Source organism: Equus quagga, chromosome 5, assembly GCF_021613505.1.
Source record: "Equus quagga isolate Etosha38 chromosome 5, UCLA_HA_Equagga_1.0, whole genome shotgun sequence".
In the NCBI taxonomy this organism is placed as follows: Eukaryota; Metazoa; Chordata; class Mammalia; order Perissodactyla; family Equidae; genus Equus; species Equus quagga.
Genome location: NC_060271.1, coordinates 60,295,289 through 60,323,078, shown reverse-complemented (window position 1 = coordinate 60,323,078; position 27,790 = coordinate 60,295,289). Strand labels below are relative to the sequence as shown.

General features: G+C 47.2%; 1 protein-coding gene across 1 annotated transcript; it reads right to left on the bottom strand.

The window, feature by feature from the left end:
* Positions 1-37: 37 nt before the first annotated feature.
* On the bottom strand, positions 38-27,506 carry SNRNP200 (small nuclear ribonucleoprotein U5 subunit 200). Its single transcript, XM_046661059.1, has 45 exons — positions 27,350-27,506; positions 26,674-26,837; positions 25,227-25,398; positions 24,044-24,236; positions 23,505-23,560; positions 22,051-22,149; positions 21,542-21,694; positions 21,342-21,441; positions 21,020-21,156; positions 20,326-20,409; positions 20,056-20,229; positions 19,619-19,756; positions 19,228-19,383; positions 18,474-18,644; positions 17,085-17,278; positions 16,769-16,892; positions 14,767-14,916; positions 14,414-14,524; positions 13,717-13,848; positions 13,359-13,547; positions 12,803-13,000; positions 12,238-12,390; positions 12,052-12,132; positions 11,685-11,768; positions 10,924-11,030; positions 10,462-10,580; positions 10,003-10,157; positions 9,702-9,891; positions 9,323-9,496; positions 8,155-8,315; positions 7,610-7,837; positions 7,065-7,256; positions 6,799-6,977; positions 6,445-6,596; positions 5,478-5,586; positions 4,549-4,657; positions 3,618-3,807; positions 3,356-3,520; positions 3,005-3,126; positions 2,588-2,731; positions 2,316-2,492; positions 1,870-2,030; positions 1,688-1,769; positions 585-677; positions 38-480 (listed from the first exon to the last, which is right to left on the bottom strand). The coding sequence occupies exons 1-45, from the start codon at positions 27,392-27,394 to the stop codon at positions 337-339; spliced, it is 6,411 nt and encodes a 2,136-aa protein (XP_046517015.1). The 5' UTR covers positions 27,395-27,506; the 3' UTR covers positions 38-336.
* Between the last annotated feature and the right edge of the window lie 284 nt (positions 27,507-27,790).

The following is a 27,790-nucleotide window of genomic DNA, read 5'->3' as shown; positions in this document are numbered from 1 at the left end:
GAAAGGAAACATAATTTGGAATCATTGCAAAGACAAATGGTTTCTCCAAGTTATTTTATTAGAACGTCTGACAAAAGGAACTACAAACGACATGCCTAAAAATGCTATGCACAGTTTATGCTTGACAACTACATGACACCTGCAGACACAAGATCCAAAGTTTGGATGGCAAGGTAACAAGAGGGAAAAGCAGTGGAGGTGGGGTGGGACAGCACCTGCACTGACCAGCCAGACCTCACACCAACAGACCTGGTCTTTCACAACTGAGATCCCGCAGACCTGTGCACCTTCCTAATGCAGGTTCAACTCCTCTACGAGAGAGTAAATCCTCTGGACTCAATCCGAGTCACTGTCTGTCTCAGCTTCTTTCACATCCACGCTGAATTTGTATTCCTGGTCACATCCCATGTAAGCATCACTCATGAAGTACAGAGTGTAGTTGTGGGCGCCAGTGGCTGGGGCCACAAAGTCAAGCTTCACCTAGAAAAAGCAGGCAGAAGTCAGGGTGAGCACAGACACAAGGGCAAGAGTTCTCACTCTGCCCCCGTCTCAGAACAAATGCTGGGGCCAGTGGACACACTCACCTTGGCCTTCTGCTGCAGGGTCAGCCTCTTGATGGAGATGAGGCTATTGGACTTGGCATCTCCAATCACCACCCACCAGCCCTCTTCACGTTTCTGCAGTGACCAAAAGCCAAGAATTTCAGCATGTAAAACTTGATGGCCAAATGAGACCATGAGAATGGTCATAAAAGTAGGACAACAAAACCCAGACAGAAGGGTTTCTAAAATTTCTTCCTGAAATGCAATTTGATATAACTAAGATTTTCAACTGTCGACGGTGTCTCAAATGAACTCAGTTTTTAAGTAGGGAGATGAACTCATTTGTTGGTTCTGGTTCATCTCCTTATCCCAGAGTACCTTCTCCTATTTAGTGCCTGCCACTGAATCTAAGCTTTCACTATTAGAGATCTAGTCTTTGGGGCCTGGCAGTGTTGGATTCCTCAGAGACCCTTTTAAGTAAAAGGCATGTATGCCAGATGAGCAAAACATGTTAACAGGCCAGGAGAGAATATCCAAAGTAGGCCTTGCCTCTATCAAGAACTCCTCTCTACTGCCCACTCCACTTTCAGAAAGCCCAAGTATTCCAGTTTAAAGCGCTCTTTCCTCAGAGCCTATTAAACAACTAGTTTGTAAAATTAAACATTATAGTGTATGTAATTTCTGCTTTCAACCTTCAATTATTCTCCCACGTATCAGATTTTCTTTCTGGTGGTAAGGAACCAAGCAACTGGAAGCAAAGTAAGTGACAGTGAGAAATAAGAGAGAAGAAACACCAACTAGAAAAGCCCAACTGTCCTGGGGCCACTTAGGGTTACAGACAAATGCATCCTAAACAGTCACAGTTACAGACACACTGCACAACTGAACTGATGTTTTCTCCCATCAACTGGATGGTTTTGTGTGTGTGTGTGTGTGAGGAAGATCAGCCCTGAGTTAACATCCATGCCAGTCTTCCTGGGTTTGCGGGTTCACATCCTGGGTGCAGACCTACACAACTCATCAGCCACACTGTGGTGGCGTCCCACATATGAAGTAGAGGAAGACAATGTGCCCCTGTACCCCAACTCTAGCCAATGAACTGGGCCTCAAGTAAACAACAAGTAAAGGCAGCTAGCAGGACATACCTGTGGAAAGAGAGGTGCAATCACGGGGCCTGTGACTTCCTCCTCTCGCTCTAGCTGCACCAGCACCACAACTGGCCCACCACTGTGGGGGAGAAAAGCAAGGCAGCACATTAGTGATGTGGCAGTGGGGTCACAAATCACACCAGCATGCTGTACCCAGAAGGGACCCCTCTCCGGCTCACCTGCGGATGCTGTCCTTATCCACCACTTCGTAAGACAGCTCGATATTAGGGTAGCGGTTACAGAAGCGGGCCACATCCGCAATCTGGCTGTCAGACAACTGAAGCAATGCATTTCGTTCTTCGTCCTCCATCTCCATGATGTCGAAAACACTCTCCACTCCCTGCAATGGGTATTCAGAGATCAGAAGAAAACACATACTAATAGGAAATGAAACTGGCTCCAACAGCTGCTACTTTTACTTCCTCACTAGAAGACAAGGCTCCAGAAAGAACACAGCCCACAATCATCAGGCTCGCTAGCATCTCAGTATCTCAACAGCCCCTCCGCCTTCAGAGGAACCATAAGTTTCCCTTACTGTGACTCACCTCCCACAAGCCATCCCCAATCTAGGACACTCGGCTCTCAGGCTCAGCCACTCAACACTCTAGGTCCAGACCCAGCTCACCTTGTCTGTGCAACGTTTGATATGCTCTGAGGTGAAGTGTGGCAGCTGTTTCAGGTAGGAGTCCTTGGACCACATGGCTTGGGTGACCATCTGGGCCAGTTCCATAGCTGCCAGAGCAGGACTGAGCCACCCATTGCTGGAGAGGACATCTACGCAGGCCTGGATGAGCCGGATTGCCTGCACAGGGACAGGAGTGCAAAAACAGGCAGGGTTGGAACTACTTCATAGGCCACCACTGGCCCCTCCACCCCATACCCACACCCACACCATACCTTGCTAAGGATTTCCTCTGTATCTGACTGCAGCTCAGCACTCAGCTGCATGCGGGACAGGTGAGCCTGCAGAAGCAGGTTGGTCTTGACGTGCGGATCGTTGAACTTAGGGTTATTCAGCTTGTGGGGCACCTTCTGAGCCAACTGCAGAGTGGAAGAAAAACAGCTGGTGACTAACAGGTGACCCTGCCTAAGATGAGCTCTCAGGCTAACAGCACCACCTGTCCAAGGCTAACAACCCTTCAAAATGCAGAGAGGTGTGGGTGGTGGGGGTAGAGATGTGTGTGGAGGTGAGGGAGGTATGGAGGTGTTGGGAGGGGGTTGGGGTTGTCCTGTGGTGACAGGGATACCACGTGCTCTTGGCACAGGCCACATTTGAACTCCAAGGATGTTCTCCTGAAGCCCAGACGTCCGCACCTGCCGCAGGAGGTTGTCTTCATGGTGCCGGATGGGAATGTTCTCATACTCTGCTGCATTGGAGATGATCTCGATAAGCCCACGCACCTTGGTCTTGGCATTCAGGGACATGCTGAAGAGCTCTGACAAAAAACGAGGAGGAGATTTAGGAGGAGTCAAAAGCAGGCAGGAAAGAAGCAGAGAGGAGACTGCCTGGGCTACCCTAGCTCCACCCTGCAATATGTCCCTCTGACAAACATGGGGGCTCTGGAATCCCCATCATCTCTCATCCCCATGGGCCGCAGACCCCTGTAAGATTCCTTTAGCTTAGGCTCCCCACAGACACAAACCTAGCCCCTGCCAGCCCCTTACCAATGGTGGTATAGTTGATATAATAATAGGCAGCAATCATGCCCAGGTTCAGAGGTGCCACATCCATCTCATCCTCAATGCTGATGCACTTGGACTGCTCCAGGTCACTCAGGGTCTGCTCCACGAGCTCTGACAGGTGGTCAGACAGGTGACGATGGGAGATGCCTGTGAAGGTGAGAGGTAAGTGGGGAGTCACAGGGAGATGACCAGCAAGGGCTGTGAAAACCACAAAAGGATAGTGTGTACTCCAAAGTCCACTGACCCTGCAGGTTGTAATAATTGGGGTTCTGTGTCATGCGGCGGTACAGAAAGGTCCAGGTGAGGTAGTCCACAGCGTCCTGCTTATTCTCAATGGTCTTGGTGACAATCTCAGCATTGAAGTGGTCATGCATACAGTGGTCCAGATGAGACTCTACTGGCAATGGCTCATATAGGAACTTTTTGAAGAAATCCTATGGATTAGGGGAGGGGAGACAGTAATAAAGTTCATGACAACATAATCACAAATAAGGGCCAAGGGCAAATTAAAAGGGGATGGCCCTTGTGTGACAGCTAACACACAAATAGAAGAAACCAGGTGCAGAGACAAGGTGAGGTAGTCTGGACCTGGAATGTTGGGTGTGTATCTTGTTCCCACTGGCATCACTGTCATTTTTAAAGTGGGATCAGGGTACACCGCGTCCCGCAGGCAGAGCAGTGCATGAGGAAAGACAAAACCAGCCAGAAGGTGAGGAGCTCAAGACATAGAATCAACAGAGAAGCAATACAAAATCCCATGTGGCTGAGAGGCTTATTACAAAAGCAATGTGGAAAATAAGAGAGGCAGAAGTTGACAGAAAGAACACAAAAAAGTAACTGAAGACATCTATCAAAAGTGAGATCTGGGGCCGGCTCCGTGGCCAAGTGGTTAGTTCGCCCGCTCCGCTGCAGCGGCCCAGGGTTCAGATCCTGGGCGCGAACATGGCACTGCTTGTCAGGCCACGTTGAGGCGGTGTCCCACATCCCACAACTAGAAGGACCTGCAACTAAGATATACAACTGTGTACAGGGGGGGTTGGGGGAGATAAAGAAGAAAAAAAAAAAAACATTGGCAACAGTTGATATCCCAGGTGCCAATGCTTAAAAAAAAAAAAAAAAGTGAGATCTGTTCGGAGACCCAGGATCTCTAGGTGGTGCAAGAAGCCATGACTGACCTTTTTGGAGCCCTGACACATGATAACGCAGCGCCCCTCATCATCCTGCAAAGGGCGGTTGGCATGCCCCACCATCTGCAGCACGTCATAGATGGGGTAATCCACATACCTGGTGAGAGAAGGGAAAGGAGGCAAAGGTGCGTCAGCACGGAGACCGTACTCCCTAAACGTCCACGGATAAACTGCAAATATTGGGAGATATGGGCGAATTGCAGCAAAACTCTGTGTTTATGAGCACCTGTGCTTAGGCACTAGTTTCACTTGCTTATCTATACATCACTGTCATTTTCAAGTGTAAGAGTCGTCACTTTGTTGCTCTGGGTCCTTGAACCAAAGCTATAAACCCACCTAATGCCAAAAGCAAAATCACCCGCGATTAAAGGATCAAATATCTAAGTCAAGCTGCCTAACCTTAACAACTGCGTATTTCATGAGTTAGCAAGTCACCTGACTTAAATCCAAGCCTAGAAGCAGGTTCAGACATTCAAATAAGCCCATGATATAAAAACTCATCTGAAGATAATCTGCATTTTGGAAAAACAATTGTTTTTAAGAGTTAAATTATTCTAGCTTTTTCTAGAAAAACCGAACCTTCTACTTCGTGTCACCACAAACGTATGTGACCTGGACCAAGTCACTTCCCCAGTCTGTAAAATAAACAGGTTGACCATGTAACCTCTAAGGTTCCCTCTGGCTCAAACTTCCTGCTTCTCCAACTTGCTGAAATATGGGAGGACGACTATAAAAGCAGATGTGAGCCCAGGTCCTGAGACTAAAAACTCTCTCGAATACCTGGCTGTGGTGGAATCTCGGCTAGCTGTTTACTTCCCTAACACCTTTTCTTCATAGTAGCTAATTTCTGGATTTTCAGACAATATGTTCATTTTAGGAGGGAGGTTCCCGTTAAGGCAGAGAACAGCTAGACTCACGCGTGGATTTTGCCATTGTAGTACTGAGTATCCATGATGATCACCAGGTGGGCGGCCACATTCATGCCCCAGCAGAGACTCCGAGAAGCTACCACCACCTGGATAGCCCCTGAGAAGCAGAGGGGAGAAGATGACTGAGTGCAGGGCTCCCTGGGTGAGGCAGGATTTTCTGTCTCCTGGGCAGGCAGGGGCTTATCTTGTGCTACATTTCAGAACTCAGAGCAAAGCTTACTAGGAACAAGGTCTAAGGTGACTAAGAGGACTGATGTGGAAATGTAAGAGGTGGCTCCATGCCACTGTTGCCCTGCTTGGGGGACTATCCTAGAGGAAGCGAGGTAATGCTGGAACAGAATGCCAAACCCAGGGAAAGCTAAGGTTAGACACCTGCCTGACAGACCAGCCTTGCTGACTGGAAAGTGCTAATGCCAAGTCAGCCATGGGCTGGCTCAGTACATGGCAGGAAAATCGAGCTCTCTCTGAGTGTGCCCCAAACCCAACAGATTCAAGGGTCAAAGAGTGACAGTAAGTAATTCTGGCGGGAGCATCTCCATTGTAGCACCACCAAGCAGTGTCAAAATGATAATACTCCACATGAAATGCCACGGGTCAACACGACCACCCAAGGGAGGCTCACGGTTCTACCATTTACTACATCTCTAAAGTCTAACAACATGGAAAACCAGGTCCTAGTGGCCAAAGGTCCTGGTCTAGAAAACCAGGTTCTGAAATAATACAGCCTTTTATGTGCCTGCCTGTTTTCTCACCTAAGAAGTAGTGATATTTGTCCCACCTATATCACAAAGTCATTGGGAAGATCAAATGAGATAAAAGATAAAATAATCAGAAAAGTATTTTCAAAATGACTACTGTGCTATAGAGAAATACCACCAACACCCTAAAGTTTAAGACATAGCAGCTGTGATATCCTTGGATATAATCTCACGCTGTGCCACAAGTTACTTTTTACCTGAGCTGAAGAGCTGTTCCACTAGGCGTCGCTCCATGGGGCTGAGCCCCTCATGCAGGTAGCCCACCCCATTCAACAGTGTTTCCTTGAGTGTGCTGTCACTTAGTTTCTCCAGGTATGGGATCAGATCCTTCTCGGTGCAGTGCAAGAACCTGGGTGGCACAAGCACTGATTCAGCTCAGAGCAGTTCCAGTCCCTGGCAAATACCCCTCAAACTGCAGTTGCCCAGTCCCTAGCCAGATGGGGGCCAACCCCCACCCTCAGAAACAGAACACCATTCAGGGTGGGCCAACCTCACTTGAGCTAACTCCCCCTCACATCCACCCCCAGAAGCCAGGCCCCACCCCACCCCACCTCTGCCGCTGGATGTCTGCTGCACATGTGGTGAGGATGTCAATCGCAGTGAGGCGGGTCTGCTTGCGAGATGGAACAAAAACAATGACAGGCTTCTTAGGAGAGTGCTTGGTGATAGCATGGTATACCGGCTTGGCCATGGACAGCAGGCGAGTCTGTGTATGGCTAATGTTGAAGCCCTGAAGACAGAAGAAGAAGAGAGACACAGGTTACAAGACCTGGTACTGTGCATAGGAGGCCACACAGGACTGAGGAATGGGTCCTACCTGGATGTGCAGCTCCAAGGGTACGGGACGCACGTTAGGGTGGAAGTTGAAAGTGGAGGTGGCACTGCACCCAAGCCAGTGGGCTACATCCTTAGCATTTGAGAGCGAGGAGCTAAGTGCCACAATGCGAATGGGTCGCTCAATCTGGGAGGAGATGTAGCGCATACGGGAGCAGATCACTTCTAAGACAGGCTTGGAAAGACAGAGGAGGGAATAACTACAGGCCCACGTGCCCCATCCTCTGCCCTGAGTTACCCTTCATGTATAGGCCCAACAAGCTCGAATGATCTCCTAATTCTTCCTTCTAACTGGGGGCTCTCCTGTCTTTGGCTCCACCTCCTACATAGCAGCCAATCTCCACGAAGCAATGCTATTTTCCAAGAGCACTACACACAAGTCTCACATCATCCTTTGGAAATTAGGCGAAAACCAGAATCCTCTTGGAGGAAGCCCCTAATCTCTGGCCTCAGACCCAAACATAAAGCCCAAAGCCAGGTCACCTGGCCAGTCACAGACCCTCTTCTGTGCACAAGATCAAGCCATACCCCATTCTCGCCCCCGATAAGGTGGACCTCATCCACCACAAACAGGTTGATGTTCTGGACATTCTTGCGCTGCTTCCACCGCCGGGAAAGGATGTCCCACTTCTCAGGGGTGCTGATGATGATATTGCCTTTGCCCAGAAGCTTCAGGTCCGTGCTGGTCTCCCCCGTCAGGAGCACCACCTTCTTGTTCAGCCTGTCCTGGAACTTCTCATACCAGTCCATGTAAACCTGGCAGGCAGGGAGACGGAGGGCAGAAAAATATCAGGCTATGCCAGGCATCATTTATCATGAGAAAAACCTGAGAATCCAAACAAAGAGACCCATTGATCTGTAGATCTCAAGCTACTTGACAATCCCACACCAACCTTTAAGTGATGGGAGTGCTTTTCTTTACTACACAAACTTAGGAAACTACCAAGGGAAAGCAAACAGTCTTGCCCCAGTTGACCCGGCAAATTTCACCGCATAGAAAACCTTGTTCTGGACTCACAGATAAAAACTGCTTCTAGGAAAATTCACATGTGACACACCACCACATCACACACCTGCTCTGCCAGAGCCTCCATGGGGGTGATGTAGACACAGCGCCCCTCCGAGTTCTGCAGCAGCATCCTCAGGATGGCAAACTCTGCACAGATGGTCTTCCCGCTGCCCGTGGGGGCCCCCACAAACACGTTGTCATCACTGTTGTACACAGTATTAAACACTGAAAACAGACAGAGAAGCAGCATGAATATCGAGGAGAGAAGAGACTCAGACCGCTCATCAGAACAGAGGACAACCTGAGAAACTCAGCCAGTCAGCCATGGAGTGCCAACAACCAAGGGGTGATGGCATGAGGGCCTCCAACTGCAGCTGGGACTGCTACATCTCCCCCTCCTCATTTTCTCCCTCCCACACAAAGGGAAGAGGGGAAGAGATCAAGATCAAGAGTTCAGGTCCCATGGGGATCTGTGGGACGACAACAGAAGCAAAAGAGACCAAGCCTTCTTTGCTTCTCTGCCGGTCTTCTCAGAGACCAGGATGCAGAACAAAGGGGAAATGGCGACCTTCCTCTGCCCCTCCAACACTCTCTTATGTTTCTTGGGAAAAGTCTAATATAGACAGAAAGTGAAAACCTAAGCCCTGGCATCAAGACTAGGATAAAGTCCAAGTTCTATTTATTAGCTGCTTCAACTGGGATGCCTCTCTACGCCTCAGTTTCCTCATCTATAAAATACGACGCTAATAGTAGTATTTTAAGTAGTAAATCCCTCATCGGATTGGCAGGAGGAATAAAAGAGAAAACATCCAGGATGTCCTCAGCGAAAAGCACACAGAGAACAGGGTGTGCTCTGTGAATGTGCAGTCATTTAAAATGATGAGGGGGAGGAGGCCTCAGTCAACGCCGCACACTCCGGTTCAACGCTTAAGCATCAGGGGCAGGCAATCGGCCTCCTGAGCCTGAGAAGGACAGTGCGCTGTGATAAGACCTTGCTCTACTGACCCTCCCCACGGGGACATGAGAAGAAGCAAGGCAAATCTAACAGTAACCGAGGACGTCCAAGAAAGGAAAATGCCCCAGTGTGCTCCAACAGTTGGGCTCAAGGAGCTCCCATGCCTGTCAAGCAGCTGAGCAACCCTACTTCCCTTCCTGCCACAGAACGTGTCTATCTCTAGGTGACCTTAAAAGGCCTCCACAGGAACCGACCACCTGGGAATGGAAACACCTACCTTGAGTCTGGATGGGATTGAAGAAGGGAAATTTATCTTGGTAAAGGCTCTCAAAGGCACTGTTTCTCAGGGCCGACACGGGCAAGGGCTGCAGGTCCAGAAGCTCGGTTGGAGGGGGGTACTTCTCTGGTAGGATCAGATGCCGGAAAGAGACAGGCAGCTGGGTCTCACAAGCTGTGAGAAGAGAAATGGGAGCATAGTGAGCAGTCCTCTCTTTACCTAACAAACCTCCAGAGCCCCTCCGTGCACACTGGAAACCCCAAGGCAGCGTACGTATCACTCCCCAACAAAGTCTGGCCCAGTACAAAGTGCAAGACATTCTTATAATTGCACTGGGAGGACCTGTTCCCAGGGGACCATGCAGAGGAGACACACTCACAGAGCCAGCGGTCAGACACCACACGGATGAAGTACTGAGGAGGCAGCGGTTCAAAGACAGGCACGAAGAACGTAATGAGGTGCTCGTCCTGGGCATACTTGGCCTTGAGTAGAAAATACTCATGGTGCAGTATCACCTCGCTGTCCACATCCTCCACCAGAATCCAGAATGCCTCTGACGAACCATGGACCTGCCAACACAAGCACAAATAAAAGGAATGTGAGCCAGAAAGTGAATTTAGCACCTCCAATCCAGCGCTCACCGAGATCACTCTGAACCCAGGCCCTCCGCAAAAGCTTACTTTTTCATCCCACTGGAAATCTGGTGTGATGGTCAGCTCCACTTTCAGGGTGGAGCGCGTGATGGGCTGCAGGTGCACTGACAACTCCAACTTGGGAAACAAGTGGACGTATTTGTGGATGGTCTTCCCCATCTTCGGCATGCGGATAAGCTCCCCTATGAGGACACAAGAGAGGACAGGGGCTGCAGCCCAGCCTGCCTAACAGATCTGCAAACTGGGCTCTGAGGGCCACCAGAGGAAACCGGCCGATTCGACTCCAGTGGGGCAGGTTCTTCCCTTCACTCTCAGGGAAGCCCAGAGGATTCAAAGTCTCAAGACCAAGAGCTGGCCTAGTACTTCAGTGGGACACGAGAAATGAACACAAGCTATTAGGGCCCAGGGCCCAGGAAGGGGAAAGCGTAAAGGCTCAGAAAGGCAGCTGAGCTGTAAGGACACGAAGAACGATAGCGTCCCACACACCTATCTCGTTATGATTCAAGTCATATAGACGCTCAAAGGGGAAGTTTTTCTTCTCAATCTTCTTCACTACTTCCTCAGGGAGTTTCCGGAACTGGCGCAGAGGACACATGGATTGCCACCTATCCAGGAAGGAAACAAAACTAGTCCCTTGTACAGGGCCTGTAACAAACTGCCCTCTTTATGGCTTCCAACAGATTAGCCATGACCACACAAGACGCAGTCATTAAAGACTTTCGAAACTGTACCAGCAGTGAGACGTGAGAGCCAACACTCGCCACCACCCTCCCCTCACTCCCCGGCTCCACCCCAAGGGACCTTCCTTCTTCTCAACTTTCACTGAGGTACACGTTACATTTCATTTTCCAGGACCAGAAATAACATGCACTCTAAGGCTTTCCCTCTACACTCTCAGCCTGGGAACCCAACTCATGGCGATCAGCCTCCAGCTCAATGCACCCTTACATGCGTTTGTCGATCATCTTGCAGAGGTTCAGGGTCTTGTCTGTAAGCTGTGCCCAACCTCGGTTCAGGACAATTTCAAAGATGGCACGCATTAACCGGCCCGCCGACTGGGGAAAGATGGAGCATGCCCGCCGTTAAGTCCCCACTATCTCCAGACCTAACGAAGCCACTCTATACATGCTTCACTTACCTCACGCTCCGATGCAATCAGCCGCACCAACTCAAAAACACAAAGTCCCACTGTAACTACTTTCTCCCCACTCTATAGAGTCGACATTTGCTTAACGCATAATAGAAAAGTGCAGCTCGAGTACACCGCACATTTTAACCTAACGCTCACTGCATGATTTTAAAGCTTTTGGCTCATTTAGCATTTAGGGTTCTCACAAGAGTGAGGATGCGTACCCTCAGAGATAAAGACAAAGAATAGTTACTAAATCCTTTCGCCATTTCTGGATTTATTTGAGCCACACAGCCATAATAGGAAGTCACTCTCTGTAGGGAAGCAGACACTGTGTCTTGCGGATCTCCCTGTGGAGCCTCCCCAGCGCTCTCTCTCAAGGTCTTACCTTCCCCACACGCTCAAGATCAGTAAAACAAGTGCCTACACCATACATGCATCAACTGACAAGCCAACTTGGGCAAAACTCAGCATTCCTTCTCCGCCACTAGCATCAGGCCTGCCTTCTCCAAGACACACAGCACACAAGGATTGGAACGGTTTAGGCGCCCTTCTCCCAGCAGCACAACCCTGCCCTCACCTGTGTAACATACACCATGTCGGCCATCAGTGCAAAGCCCTCCAATTTCAGCTGTGAGATGAAGGCTTGGAGAAGCACATTGATCTGGAAAAAAACAAAGTCAGCCAGAAGTAGGCTAACCATTGAGCAGTCCAAGAAAGTGAACCATATCTCTGCTCTGGGCATAAATCCTGGGTAAGATCTTCTATAGCTCTTGATTTACAGATATTAAACAATTGTTATTCCATACAAAAAGAACATATGAGAAGGATGCAAAAACTAGGAGAACTGCTCAGGTTAAAGTATAAACTCAAATTCGAGATTCATCTTCTAAAAGGTTATGAAAACTACCTGGTCCTTATTCCAAGCAGAGAGGAGGTGCGCTCACCTTTGCACTGGGTTCCTCAATGCTCTCCTTCACAGGGATGGGCACCCTCTCCAGCAACTTCTGCAGCTCCAGCTTCTCCTCCTGCCACAAGAGGTTAACAGATCAAGGAAAAGCCAGGGAGAGAATCCATCCAGAGACTTGGTGATGAGTTCCAACTCACTGTCCCAATACGCTGTGTGGACTTACCTCTCTCACGGTGATGTTTTTGAACTCTGAGGACAGTGAGAAGACTCTGAAAAGCTCAATCTCACTCAGCGTGGGCTTGAGCAGCTGGTTGTAGGTTTGTACTGTATCATTGGTGATGTAGTAGTGGCTAGCTATACGGCCCAGTTCTGTCACCTACAAAGAAGTAGCACTCAATCCAATGCCAATCATTAACAAGCTGCAACCTCTCACTGTGGACAATAGGTGCCCACTGGATGAACTCAGCAATACAAGTGCCTGGCCCAAGTACATGAGGTAAGATGGTACAATAAATTGACCTACAGTGAACTGATGCCCACACAGAAAAGATAACTGAATTAGCCACCTTAACTCAAGTTATGGAAAGGAGGCGTTGTCAGGTTTTATTATACCATTTTACAAGTTCCTAGGTTCAAAGGGCACATTCCAATCCCATTTGTTTTTCTACTCTTGCAAGCAATGGGCGATTAGACAGGCAGTACTCAAATCAAGACAGCAACTTGAAAAATTGTCTCCTGGGGCTACAACTTTTGCTGAGAACTTCGCCTCAATCCCTCAGCCCGCTCACCTGGAAGTTGCCTGTCTTCTTGTCATACTTGACCAGATTGTTCTTATCCAGCATCAAGGCAGCAGTATGAACCAGATCCAGTCGGCGCTGGTCCAGGAGGGGATCTCCCTTGAGGTCATCATGAGAGATGCCATAGAGGGTTGGGGATCGGAGCATTCGGATATACAGGTAGGCATAGCCCAGCCAGTTCACTGCATCCTACAAGACACAGCTTAGGTCTCAGCATACAGAACTGATGTCCAAATGAAAAGTTCCCATGGATCACTTAGAAATTAATTCCCAACATAAGGATGTATATTGTATTGTCTTCTGAATATTTATAATCTTTCATTTTTAAAAAGACAGAGTCCTTTCTAAGATCTTGGTAACAAGGGGAACTGTCAACCATAGATCTAAGAAGCTTATGAGAAACTGCTTACAGTGAAGATGTCGGGTGCAGGGTTGGAGGACCCTGGATGCTGGTGGCCCACTGCACCACAACAGAGACCATCCCACTCCTGGTACTTTGGCCTCTCTGGAGAAGGCAAGAAGCGCCAAGAGCAGAGCCCTTCCCTACCTTTGCATTCTGGACGTTCCCCAGCACGATTTCCGCATTGAGCATGTCAGGCAGCTTTGACACCATCTGGCTCTCGATAGGCAGCTGCTGATTGAGGAGGGACAGATAGTACTGCAGCTCCCCGTGAGACGTGATGAGTATGCCTTCGCCCTTGGTATCATACTGGGGTCTTCCAGCACGTCCCAGCATCTAGGTCAGAGACAGCAAACCAAGAGGCCTATGGCCACAGAGGTTCTGGGTTTGATTCTGGGCTTCCACTTTACAGAACCTTGCTTTCCATCTGCCAGCTTTTTTGTACCCTTGCATTTTACACACAGGATACTTTTTCCCAAGGAGGATAAACTCAAAGGCTCTGTACCTGCAGAATGTCCAGTGCCCCCAATTCTGTCCAGCGCCCCTTCTCTGGACTGTACACCTGGGTGCCCTTGATGATGACTGTATGTGCAGGGAGATTCACACCCCAAGCCAGAGTTGCTGTGGAAACTAAAACCTGCGGAAGCAAGGGAAGGTAATAAGGAAAATGGATGTTACTACCAGAGGGTTAATATCCCCAATTTCTCTAAGCAACTCGCCTCAGAGCTTCAAAAGGACTGAGGTGGGTCCCACACTTGTCAACCTAACCGTGGAATAAAGGAGGAGTCCTTAGGTTCCCCATCTATTCAAGAATTAACATTTCAAGGCTCTAGAGACACCTAAGAGGCAGAACTGCAGACCTATATTAACCAACTTAAGGTTACTAGACAATTAAAAATACAGGCAACCCTGAGACAGGGAATGAACAAAGTCCCAACCCCGTGAGGCCTTGTTTGGCAATATCTGGAGTGACCAACGTGCTTGCTTCGCCATGCTTCTCAGACACTTTCCTAAACTCACTCATCTGCCCTCATGCAGCATGTGGAGAGTTGGGAGAGGTGGCACGAAGTTATATTTACTGTACCTACCACCACTCTGACCTGGCTTACTTGAGCCAGAAACAATAAAGTACCAGGTGCAAAGATATAGCACAACCTTTGACATTTCGTGTCTTCTGAAGTCTGCACTTTGACGACCCTCACCTGAATGTGTTTATCGGCAAAAAGATCCTCTACAAGTGTCCGGTCAACTCTGGTCATGCCTGCATGATGAATAGCAAAGCCATAGGGCAGAAGATCCTTCAGTTCCAGGTTCTGTGGAACAGAAAAAGAACAGGTGATGAGCTGAGGCTTCCTGTGGGAACTCTCCCAGAGACTAAGTAAATCTTTTCACGTGACACCCGACCCCTTCCTTATTCCACATAACCACATCCAGACAATCAACTTTAACCTGTGTGAAACCACAGCACCATGACGCAGTCCTAGAGCGTCTGGACAACCTCCAATGGAGCCAGTTACCAGGTAGGAATGAGAGAACAGGATCTGTCTTTCCTCACCTTGCACTGCTCAGCTTCTGTCCGAAGGACTTCTGTGGAGGCTGAGCCCTCTCTCAGAAACAGACCCAGAGTATCCTTCTCTAGGCACATGTCCCGGATGGCCCTGGCCGTCTTCCCAGTCTCCTTCCGGGAGTGGACAAACACCAGCACCTAAGTAGAAACCACACTTTGCCACAGTCCCAACAGCTGCTCCAACAGCCCCGGGGCACCAGCAGCAGGAAGCAGAGGCTGTACCACTGTAAGGCCAAAAGCCAAGGTCTTAAAGAGGAGCAATGGCAGGAATGTGTACTGGTTCAGAAGCCTGAACAAGGCCAGCAAGACCGTAAGTGAATGAATTTACCGAGTACAGTGATAGAGTCCTGTAACTGGAAAATTCAACTCACTCTTACCACCCTATCTTTAACAGCAAGTTTAATATGGATGCAAATTCAGGAATCTCAATTAAGAATTTGTCTATGGGGCTGGCCCCAGGGCCAAGTGGTTAAGTTCGCATGCTCCACTTCGGCAGTCCAGGGTTTTGCTGCTTCGGATCCTGGGCATGGACATGGCACCACTCGTTAAGCCATGCTGAGGCGGCGTCCCCCATGCTACAACTAGAAGAACCCACAACTAAAAACATACAACTATGTACCTGGGGGCTTTGGGGAGAAAAAGGAAAAAATAAAATCTTTAAAAAAAAAAGAAAAGAACTTGTGTCTAGGCACCTGACAAGATGCTAAGCCACCTGAAGAACATGTCTTCAAAATAACAGCAAAAATTTTACATGAAATAATGGGCACTGGCCTTTATAAAAGGACTTAGGAAATAACTCTCAGTATGAGACTAGCACCATTTTGTAGGAAATAAAGTCTTCCAAGTATCTAGTTGCAATAAAAGATTTGTCTCTTCATCTAAACTCATATGCCTTTTTGGTTTTTTTTTTTGCTGAGAAAGATTTGCCCTGAGCTAACACCTGCTTCCCATCTTTCTCTTTTTGTTTGAGGAAGATTCGCCCTGACCTAACACCCATGCCAATCTTCCTCTATTTTGTATGTGGATTGCCACCACAGCATAGCCACTGAAGAGTGGTGTACATCCACGCTGGGGACTGAACCTGGGCCACCAAAGCAGAGCACACCAAACTCTAACTAGGCCACAGGGCTGGCCCCTCATATGCTATTTTTTTATCAGAGAAAAATAAATACATAACTTGTTACTTTTCCTTAGCTTTTGTCTTGGTTAACATGGCTAAACTCAGTGTTCAATTAAAAAATACTATCATACTTTCTAGTAAAATGCCCTCTTCCACTAGTTTTTTTGTTTTGTTCTTTTTTTTTTTAAGATTTAATTTTTTTCCTTTTTCTCCCCAAAGCCCTCCGGTACATAGTTGCATATTCTTCATTGTGGGTCCTTCTAGTTGTGGCATGTGGGATGCTGCCTCAGCGTGGTTCGATGAGCAGTGCCATGTCCGCGCCCAGGATTCGAACCAACGAAACGCTGGGCCGCCTGCAGCGGGGTGTGCGAACTTAACCACTCGGCCACAGGGCCAGCCCTCTTCCACTAGTTTTTAATTTTCATCTGTATTTTTACTGTGTTATATTTTTAGTGTAAGCCACCCAAATCTCTTATGGAAGGACCCTTGATAATGTAGATAGACAGGATGATTATCTGTGCCTGGGGATTTCTCTTTTGCTAGTTTTTAAACGACAAATTCAATTTCTTTAATGGTTATAGGACTATTCAGATTATCTGTTTCACCTAGGCTGAGTTTTGGTAGTTGGTGGTTTTTGTGGAATTGGTCCATTTCTTCTAGGCTGTCAAATTTATGTGTAAAGTTGTTCATAATATTCCTTTATTATCTTTTCGATGGCTATAGGTTCTGTGGTAATACCCCATTTCATTCCCGATATTGGTGATTTGTATTTTGTCTTCTCTCTTTATCTCTGCCAGCCTTGCCTAATGATCAGTAAGTCAGAAATTCAAAAGAATAGAGTTAAAGAATAACAAGAAACCATGGACAGACCTGATTTTTTCCAGCATGTTCCATGATTTTCTCATAGACTATTTCATTCATGATCTGGAAACGCTTGATAGCTTTTTTCTCTGTGATGCCCACGTAAGTCTGTTCCAGAGGCACTGGGCGGAAGCTAGAAGTTCAACAGTTAGACAAATGAGGTTTTTGGGCACAGAATACTGAGGAAATAACCAGTCCTCTTTTTGGTTTCACACGTCAAAACCCAAAGGCCCTTCTAAAACCCAATCCAACAGAGCTCCTTGGAAAAGGAGGAGGACAGCAGGAAGGTCACCCTGGCTAAACTTCTCCTTGTCTTTTTTTATACCTGTTATCAAAGTAGAAGAGGCCCTTGGCAGGATCAACACGCAGAAAGGTGGCCACATCTTCATAGTTGGGGAGAGTGGCACTAAGACCAATGAGTCGGACATCTTCTTGGGTCATCTCAATGTTTCGGATGGCCCTGGCCACCAAAGCTTCTAAGACAGGACCTCTGTCGTCGTGGAGAAGATGGATCTCATCCTAAGGAAGGAGAGGGCAGCAAATTACCTCTATGACTAGAGGAATGTAGCCCCCTTTCCTGAGAGTAGTCCCATTTTGTAGGTACATACCTAATATGCCAAATAAAGAAGACAAGAAAACGGATCCCAAGCCAGAGAAACCCAAAGGATGAGACAATATTCACCGTGAAATACTCCAGGAAAAAACCCTCTCTGACCATGAGCTGCTTTGCTACAGTTCAGTGAAACAGTGCTTTGTGGCAAGAAAATCTGATACTTCAGGTAAATGAGTTCATAACTTCACTCAAAGGTAAATTTCTTTACTAAAAATGAAGCTTCTGACCATAGCATATTTCTGTTAAATAAAGCTTCACCTCTGGGTAACTATCCTTACCAAGAATAAGATGTCAGGCATCAAAGGACAGTTCACATAGTCTAAGGCAGTGCTTCTCAAATTGTAGCAGCAGGGGATCTTATTAAAATGCAGATTGTATTTCAGTGGGTATTCCATAGACTCCACATTTCTAACAAGATTTTGAGAAGCAAGGCTCTAAAGCAAGGGTTAGCAAACTTTTTCTTAAAGGGCCAGACAGTCAATATTTTAGGCTTGTGGGCCAGCCAGATCTTGTTTACAAATACTTAATTCTGTCATCGCAGCACAAAAGCAGCTGCAAACAATACATAAACAGGTATGGCTGTGCTCCAATAAAACAAAAGCCAGCAGCCACAGATTGCCAATCCCTGCTCTAGAACACTGAAAATCAGTGTGTGAGGTCTCCTTTCTGCTTTCCCAGACAACTTAAAGAAACTACACTCAGACTCGAAGTCATTCCTCCCTGGATGCTTCTGTGTATGTGGAACACAATATCCTGACTCTTTACTCATTCTCTCTGAGAAGAGACTATTTATTTATAAAGGCCTTTAATTTAATGTTCTGGGAAAACACAATTAGTTCTTTTGTCTGTTTACATTTATTTCAAGATATTTCAGACATAATAAAGATATAAAGAATAATAATGGCAAACGCTATGCACCCACTGGAAAAGTCCAGATTCTCGTTTAACAGTAACAGCAACGCTGACAGTAGCTGCCATTATAAAGGCCAGTGACCGAAGAAAAGGCACTGAAGAAATGTTCAGCGCTGAAACTCAGCCAACTCTCCTTGACGAGGCCGGGGCTTACATTCCCACTACGTTTCCCGAGCACTCCCTGCTCACCAGAATGATGAGCCGCACCAGCTGGGTGTAGGTGCGCTCTCCACCCTTGCGGGTAATAATGTCCCACTTCTCCGGGGTGCAGACAATGATCTGAGTGGCACTGATCTCCTCCTTGCACAGCTGGTGGTCACCAGTCAGTTCTGCAACAGTGATGCCATATGTGGCCAGGCGCTGGGTGGAAGAAAGGCATGTCAGGCAGGAATACTTGAAGGGGGCCCTGATACCACACTTTCTGTCTGGGAAGTCTGAGCGTAGGGTTTTGAAAATAGGTACCAGCCCATCAGGGAGATATCAGGCAAATTAGATCAATCATATGAGATATTTCTACAACAAACCCAAGTTTACACTCAGACAAATGAAGCAGACAAAGGATCTCTGGGAGCTCTGCACACAAGACAGGGAAATGGAAACTTGTCGATAACAGGACCTAGGATAACACCTCTAGGTCTCTTATCAACCATATCCATGTGAGTGTTTCATAAACACTCCAATAATGCACATGACAACAACTGCAGAAAACTGCTATGGAAAGGATGAAATAAAGTAAACCTTTGCTAAAGCCTTACACTGTAGACAGCTCAGTGTTTCTACACTTAGGAACACTGTACCTGGGTCAAGTTCCATCTTTGAAGTGGAAAAGAAACACCATATGAGGCATTCCAGAGATGCCCCAATACAAAAAGCAGTGATGTGCCAGGCCTGGTTCCAATACTCTGACAGCTGCACCCAATATATTCTGGAGAAAAGCTCTAACCTTTCCAAAGCTGCCCACCATCTCCTGCACCAATGACCGCATGGGAGCGATGTAGATGATCTTGAAGTCATCCACGTTGATCGTGCCGTCCATGTTAATGTGTTTCCCTATCTCTCGGAGCATACACATCAGGGCCACATTGGTCTTACCAGCACCCTAGGACAGAGGTCAAGGATGAGACGGTCTGTTTACCTGGATATACTCACTGCCCAACTTCCATGGACTTATCACCAAAAGAAAATAGAGCATGTCCTGGGAATTTGATCTTACCATTTAATCTCTTCCATCAAAGAATAAAGAATTGGAGAGGGGCATGCGCGGAGATGAGCTATCTTTTCACCAAAAACATACAACACATTCTACAAGAAAAAAGCAGCAGGGCAGTGCTTACGGTAGGTGCACACAGCAGCAGATTCTCATCTGTCTCCAGAGCAGCACGGTAGAGTTTACTCTGGATCCGATTCAGTGTTTTGAAGCCCTCAAATCCAGCCTGGGCGTACTTGGGCAGCTTCTCTACTGGAAGCAGTTGCTAGAAGGAAGAAATGCCATTCACATCACACTGGCAGCACCTTGAGCAGACTGTGTTTTTGCAGGATTTCCAGGATTGCATTTCCTGGCAACCTCCCTATGTAACTCTCCACTGATGGCCAGAGCAAAAAGATCAATATTGTCCCCTAGGCTCCAAATCAAAATGGGAAAACTGTGAAGCAGTGTCTACTTCTGGAATAAACTATTTATGAGACAAGGCCACATTCTGGTCAATGGGTTGAAATCCAAACTGGAAGGGAGGTGAACTAAGCAAAAAACTGAGAAAAGCAATTTACTCACTTCCTCTGAGCCGAAGGGCTTGGGCTTCAGAGCAGGCACATGCACCTCTTCATAGCCCTTGCGCTGGCGACGAAAGGATCCATCAGGAAGCTGACAGCGTTTATTGGCCATGAAGTGGCTCCCCTGGGTAAAAACCAGGTCCTCCAAGTCCAGAACCTGCCGTGGAGCCAGTGCCTGGGAGCATGAAAAACAAACATACAAAAGAGGTGAGCAAGCTGAGCCAAGGAGTTTTCCATCCATCACAGCCTTGGAAAGGACCCTGATACCCACCTCTCCACCCTGGTCCAGATCCATGGTTTCCAGATCTGTGTCCATTCGGGACTGACGCACTCGCTCTCTCCTGGACCTTTCCTCCTTTAACAGGGAAAGATAAAAAGAAAAACAACAATTCATCATCATTCTAAGTTTTTGTCCTTTTCAGTCTCTGCTTAGCTGAGCTGGACTCATGGGTGCTGACTAGTTAAGTCTCATAACAGAAAGACATCCCCTTACATTCAGACACTTGCTATGGGGACAACCAGAATGATAAAAAGCAAGCAAACACCTTTAAAGGGACAGTGCGCAGTGTAGGATTTCAAAAGTAGTTGTTCAGCAAGTCAACATCAAAGACTATCCCTGAGGGGCAGAAGTATGGATTCTGTGTTCAGCAAACACGTGTCCTGTGCCTGTATTTTCAGTAGATACCATGACACACCGTATAAACAAACAGTAAAGGCCCACAGTGCTGGTGAAGACAGCAGCAGGTCAGTGGTCTCTCAACCACACCAATGTGAACATGTTGATTCTAATCTATACCACTGACAAACCTCAAAGAATTTAGAGAAATATTTGACTTCTTCAACTTCCTCTTTTAATAGGAATTTAGCTTTCTGCTGCAATCTTCTAGCCAATGTCTCTTTTGCAAAGCAGATGAAGCAAACACTATAGTTCAGGAATCAGACAGATAAACCAAGCCAGCCCTTACGCGGATCAGATCCTCCTTCTCAGTTTCATGGAGCTGGTAGAGGAACTTCGATAGCTCTGGATCAGCTTCCATCTTTCCCATGATCCTTTCCTTTTCAGGTTCACTCTGTGCGCTAGCCAGCAAAGTACAGTATAAAACTGCCAACAGCAAAAGGAAAAAAGGGAAGGTGAGAAGGAGGGGGTGAGATAAAACCAAACTTCAACCTTGGGATAGAAAGAAAAATAAATGACACAAGTGCTGAAGTTGTGAAAGCAACAGCACTTCCACCACACATGCGCGCACACACATGCATACACTATAGGAGGGTCCGCTATATACTCACTCATCATCCTGTGCTGCCGCAACACTTTAATAAAATCGAAAGTGTTGAAACCAAGGAGCAGAACCAGCTGGTTCTCACATTCCCGATCATCACTGGCCGTCTGCAGAGAAGGTAACACCATAATTAAGAATGCAACCATCTGCTTCATACGCTGTCCCATCTGCTCAGATCCACTGAACACAACGTTATCCTGGCCATACCTTCAAAATCTCCAACACTTCATCTGCCTTCTTCTGCGACACAATGGCATCATCATAGAAGCGACTGAGCTGCCGCTGTAGCCAAAACGCATCAATATCCCGAGGGTGCAAATCCTTCTTCTTGGAACTCATCAGTTCACCTGAGGCTACAAGCTACAAAGGCAACCAGTAACTTAGCTCACCTGTCTCTGTTCGCCCCAATTGCTTTCTCATCAGTTCTATTCGCCCCCATAGCCTTCCCTCTTTTGAGGACTTTCCAGAGGGGGAAAAACTCTACTATATTGAGTTCAGGAGCACACCAAACTAAGATTTCATAATCCATGCCTTTGGGAAGGAGGATGACTGACTGAAATCTTAAGAAAATCAAGGCACTAAATGTTTTCTATGGCTCACCCTATAAAAAGGTAGGTCAACAAACAACATTTAACAAGATCTACGTATGGGAAAGAAGAGCTACCCTCAGAAATAACCTGGCCTTGCAGCAATGGGCAAGAGCAAACTGTACTTACATTAGCCGAGAGGGTGCAGCGCACTACAGCCTCATCCCCTTCCATGTCATCATCAGACGCCTCTTCGCGAACCTCCCCGTACACATCCTCGTCACCTTCCTGTGGAAATAGTCCCAACCCCAACTCATCATTTGAAGCTGACCCTGACATCACCGCAGAACCTCCCCCTTGAGTCATTTAAAATTAGCTCCATGGTTAGAGCAATGGCTTTGGGGTGAAACCAAACAGCTTACTGGGATCCAGGATTGGCCTTATTCCAGAGTGCATTTAACGGAATGACCTCCCCACTCTAAGTTTACTTGGCATAGTGAAGTTCACTTGGCATGCTTTTCTTCTCTATTCTGCTTCTCACCTTAGGCTACCACAATGGCAACCAACTGGATCACAGTCTCTCTCATATACACACAACCAATAAATGAAAAACAGAGCTATCAGCTAACAGGAGAGAAGAGCTACACAGAAGGCTGCCTGGGAAAGCATACAGTGATCTAGAAATGCAGACATACACACAGCTTGCTCACCACTGTCTTCACTCCCACACTTGCTCCCCCTGCACTGTGTACTCAGCAGTGTCATGCTGAAAGCAGGCACTTAATAATAAGGATTTGTTAAATGAATGAACACTATGAGCAAAGCATTCTTTTAGTTTGTTGCTACTTAAAAGTATAAATCCTACTAACCACGCTGCAGGAGGGGGCTTAGCAGTCACCTACTTCAATCATCTCATTTGATAGATGGATAAGCTAAAGCAAAATCATGTGCGCAAGATACAAGACGGAAATTCAGACCTCTTGGCTCCCCATTTGGTGCTCCTTCCTGACTCTCCCGGGCTACCCCTTCTTCCTGTCCTAGTATATGATATTCCAAGGCTGGCAAGGGCCAAACTCGCCCACTGAGAACTCTAAGGCAAGTCTGCAAATTTTTTCAAGCGCCCCCCTAGTTCCTATTTAGTTATATTCAAGAAATTCTGATTAGATGGCAAACCTCAGTGGCTGCTGCAACTGTTACTTAAACAATCATGTACAAAATACGCCCATGATCTTGGGCAATGTGTATTCTGCTGAAACTGGCAATAGAACACAGTACCGAAAAGTGGGAAATTATCACAATACGGTTAAAATGCAATAAAACGTGGCAGCATACACCCTCAATGCAGGTATACACTGTACTTTTCTTTTGTCTTTCTTTTTGCTGACCCCCTTGGTTTATTTTAAATTATTTTTTCTATATTTCTATTTCTACTTTTGTATTTCTAGGTTTAAATCTGCTTTATAAAACCTAGATAACTGTAACAATTTTTTAGCAAAATAACATTTACATCCATGTTTGGCACCCACACAACATCATAAAATTTATCTGGCTTAAGCTAGGGAACTTCTTTACATTAGAAGTGGTCCCCTCACCTTAACAACCTCAAAAAACAATAGACTGGGTCCATTTGCTTTATCACTCACCTCCTCATCAGATTCAAACTGTACATTCACACCGTACGTCTCATCAATATTGTCATCTGAAACAACAAGGGAGTGAGAAAAAAAAGACAGTGAACAAGGTTAGTCACAATGCACTATGGAACTAATCACTTCCCCAATTGCCTGACCTACGTTCCTCACGACAGATCTAAGGTCTAAGGACACACAAAGACACTTAGCGATCACCACAGAAGAGCCATCTGTACTGCCACCACTGAGGCATTCTCCAACCTGCCAACCTGGATTAGGCCCTGCTCTGCCTTCTCAACCACTTGAGCCCCCTAGGCTCTGCCCAGGTTTTCTCCCACGTGCTCTATACAAAAAAGGGTCTCAGGGTAAGAAACGCCTGCCGTAATCTAGGGATTCTGGAGTCCATCAATCATAACTCCACAATAAGCACCAAATAGGTTATGGGAACTCACTGACACGGTCAGATGCTTTAATGACTGAGGCCAGAAGATCACATTTAGGGGTCAAGAAGCAACCAGTTAATACGATCAGAATATAAAAAGCTCAGTTACCCATATTCTGGATTTCCTTGTCTCCACCGTAGTCCGTGATCTTTTTGCCCAGGTTCACTAGCACATGGTATCTGGTATCATCTGTCTGACCCAACAGCAGGTCAATCTCCTTTCTCCTTTCCTTGTCCCGAAGCTTTTCATTCTTTAGGACAGCTAGAACTTCATCAGCTGCCCCACAAAGGATATCACGTGGCTGGCAGCAAAAAAAAAAACCCAACAACAAACACTTAGAACAATGAGACAGAGCACATCACTGACAAGCTCTATGTGACAACAGGATCTGAAGAGCCGTACCTCTTTACAACCTGCATAGCAAGTTTTATTTTCATTTATGTTAATAAAAAATGCCACCAAGAGTCACACAACTGAAGGAAGACCCATCTGTTTTAAAAAAGACTAGCTGGTGGTCTTAGGAAACAGGACACAGCTTCCACAACAGTTGGCCACATTTCTCCAGGTGGCAGAGGCTCCGCAGTCCTCTAACCTGCCAACTTTGGTAATTCTTTGTCCTCACCTTCTCTAGCACCCCCCTCACCAGAGCCTCTGAGACTTTTAAAGGTCCTTAATCTAATCACACACGCATAATGGTCAAAAGTACAGACTCCGGATATAGACTACCCAGGCTTATAACCTGGCTCTGCCAAATACTACCTCTGTAACTTGGGAAAATTACTTAACTATTCTTTGCCTCGCATCTCTCTTCTGTAAAATGGAAAAATGAATATTAATAGCACCTAGTTATAGAGCTCATGTGAGGGTTGAAAAAGAGAAGACACTGGGGCTGGCCCCGTGGCCGAGTGGTTAAGTTCGCGCGCTCCGCTGCAGGCGGCCCAGTGTTTCGTTAGTTCGAATCCTGGGCGCGGACATGGCACTGCTCATCAGACCACGCTGAGGCAGCGTCCCACATGCCACAACTAGAAGAACCCACAACGAAGAATACACAACTATGTACCGGGGGGCTTTGGGGAGAAAAAGGAAAAAATAAAATCTTTAAAAAAAAAAAAAAGAAAGAGAGAAGACACATAAAGTTCTTTCGCACATAAGTAAGTGCTCAGTAAATATTAGCGACTTCTGCAAACTGCTATGGCTTACACAGGAAAATCCAGACACGGTTCTTCTGGTGCCCCCGAGTAGTAACCCTCTCCCACTCCAAAAACATGGCTTCACCCTCTGGGTGTCTCACCTGGTCTCCAAGGGCAGCCTGGATGAAACTGAGCAGCACCTCATAGGTCTCTCGGGTCTCTTTAGTTTTGGGCTTATAGATGATGCCCACCATCTCATCAATGCCCTCCGAGAGCAGAGTATAACCCTTCATCTTGTTGATGTCATGCCGGTCCTCATCACGCTTTCTTCGCCTGATGAACACATAGTGTTATGTTGAACAGGCAGAACCTTCTGTCCCAAAGGCAAGACTAAATCAAGCCCACTCTACTCTCCTCAGCTTCACGGCACACAGGTAATACTTAAAAACATGAATGTGTGAGGCCAGCCGGTGGCTGGGTGCTTAAGTTCACACACTCAGCTTCAGCGACCCGGAGTTTTGCTGGTTCAGATCCTGGGCGTGGACATGGCACTATTCATCAAGCCATGCTGAGGTGGCATCCCACAGAGCACAAGTAGAAGGACCCACAACTAAAATACACAACTATGTAGTGAGGGCTTTGGGGAGAAGAAGGAAAAATTTCTAAAATAACAAAAAATACTTATGAATCTGTACCTCAGCAAATAATTCCCATTTGGCCTTAGTCACTTGAAGGAATGTTTTTTAATGGAAATGCAGTAACAGAAAGGGACTCTTCTGTCATTCTCTCCCTAGATGCACTATACATTACAATGAGACATCCTCCTCACTTTTTTAAAAAAGATCGCCTTTTACTTTGTATGACATTATACAATTGGATTTTGACTAGTTTTTCACCCCTCAGACACATTTGCATCTTCTAGCCAGAGAAACTGAAGCTCCAAAGCAATCTACTACCACTGATTCCCAACAAATTATAACAAAACTGGAAAAGAAGTGACACTCTGCAAAGTGGAGGACCAATGATGTATTAACACATTTCAAATATAACTAATCAAACCTACAAATTTTTGAGACTTCATCAAGGGAAAGGAGGAAGACAGATGATCAGAAACAAAAGATAACAGTGAGATAAAGTTCAAAAGTTTTTAAGTTTTGAAATAAATCCCCCAAAAAGTAAAAAACAAACAAAAAAAAACCACACGTCATTCATATTACAGATGCTTAAATGTTAGCTTGTAACAAAAGTAGGAAATGGGTAACAGGAGAGGAAAGAAGTAGGGGTGGGAAATTAGTAATGGAAGAAAGAAACGAGTTGCTGAGACAAAGGAATAGCAAGGGTCTTGAAAATACCATGAAGAAAATTAAGATCTCTCTAGAGACCAGAAACACACGTTGGACGAAGGTCTAAAGGTCGTTTTCCACGTCAGGTACCCCTGATACAGCCAAAGAACCTTTTAACTCTAATGTTCTGTTTTTACCTTCACTCAGTTGTTTTAATGCCACTGATGTCTCCTCCTGCACGAAGCATTTCAGCAAAAACACTGCTCAAATGCTCCAGGGCAGACAGCCTTTGATCTGAAGAAAAGTCATTTTCCCAGGTACTCACTTCGCTCTTCTTTCCTCCTGCATCTGTGGTTTGGTCCGTTGAGCCTTGTCTCCCATCCGGGTGCCCTCCAGCTTCCCAACCAGGGATAGCACCTCTCCTGTGGGTTCATCCCGGCGGGTCCGGTCAATGAGAGAGCGGTCAGCTTGGAGGACAAGATTTGAGTTCTGAAAAGATCACAAAATTACTGAAGCTCTGACATGAGCAGGGCTAATTCACACATCACAGAGATTCCAGCTGATGATAAAGGAAGGAAGAATCGGAGCAACTAAGCGCTAAGCACGAGCGGGAATAAAGAGAAACAGCTTCGTATAACTGCGCGTGAGCAAAGGGCAATCAGATCAGCTGAACAATCCTTGCTCCTCACACTGCCCACAACCACCCATACCTGGGAAAGGTGCTGGCCACGTTGGGGGTGACATGTGGAAGTGGGCGGGTATAGCGCCGAGCGGACAGGCACAAACACTGCTGGCAGAGCTCTCAGCCCATCCCGCCCGCGCCAGACCCCCGTGGGCTTATTCATACACCCCCACCTCGTGTACCCGCCCTTACGCCGCGATCTGACTTCCCCTCGGCTGCCGCGGTTCTCCTGTAGGCCTTCAGACCCAGACTCCCTTCCTCAGCCTCCCGCTCCCCGCTGGGCTCCCTGAGCCGGGCTCCTCCCCGAGCCCACACGCACCGCCTTGTACTCGTACTGCAGGCTCCGGGCGGTCACATCCGCCATGGCGGCGGCTGCTCCGGGGCCTGAGAGCTCAGCTCGCCCTCACTGCACGCTACAAACCGCCGCCGCTCTCCGCTCCCGTCCGGCCGAGCGACGCAGGGAAGACGCACCGGAGGGAGGAAAATACGGGCCACCTTCCGTTTCCGGGTCGCGTACCGGAAGTGCGCGCGGGGCGTGTCTCCGGCCGGTGCCCGCCGAGTCCCTGCGGCCTTCTGGGCGGGGTGAGCGGGACCAACGCGCCCAGGCCCAGAATCCGGAACACGCCCCCTCGCACTTAGGACCTAGGGCGAGTGCTTTCCCCGCGGTTCTGCCCGGCTTTGGGTCCCTAAGACCGGCACATTATAACCATGAATGCAAAATAACCAATAACTGTTCTATAAATAAGTGAAATATTGTGTT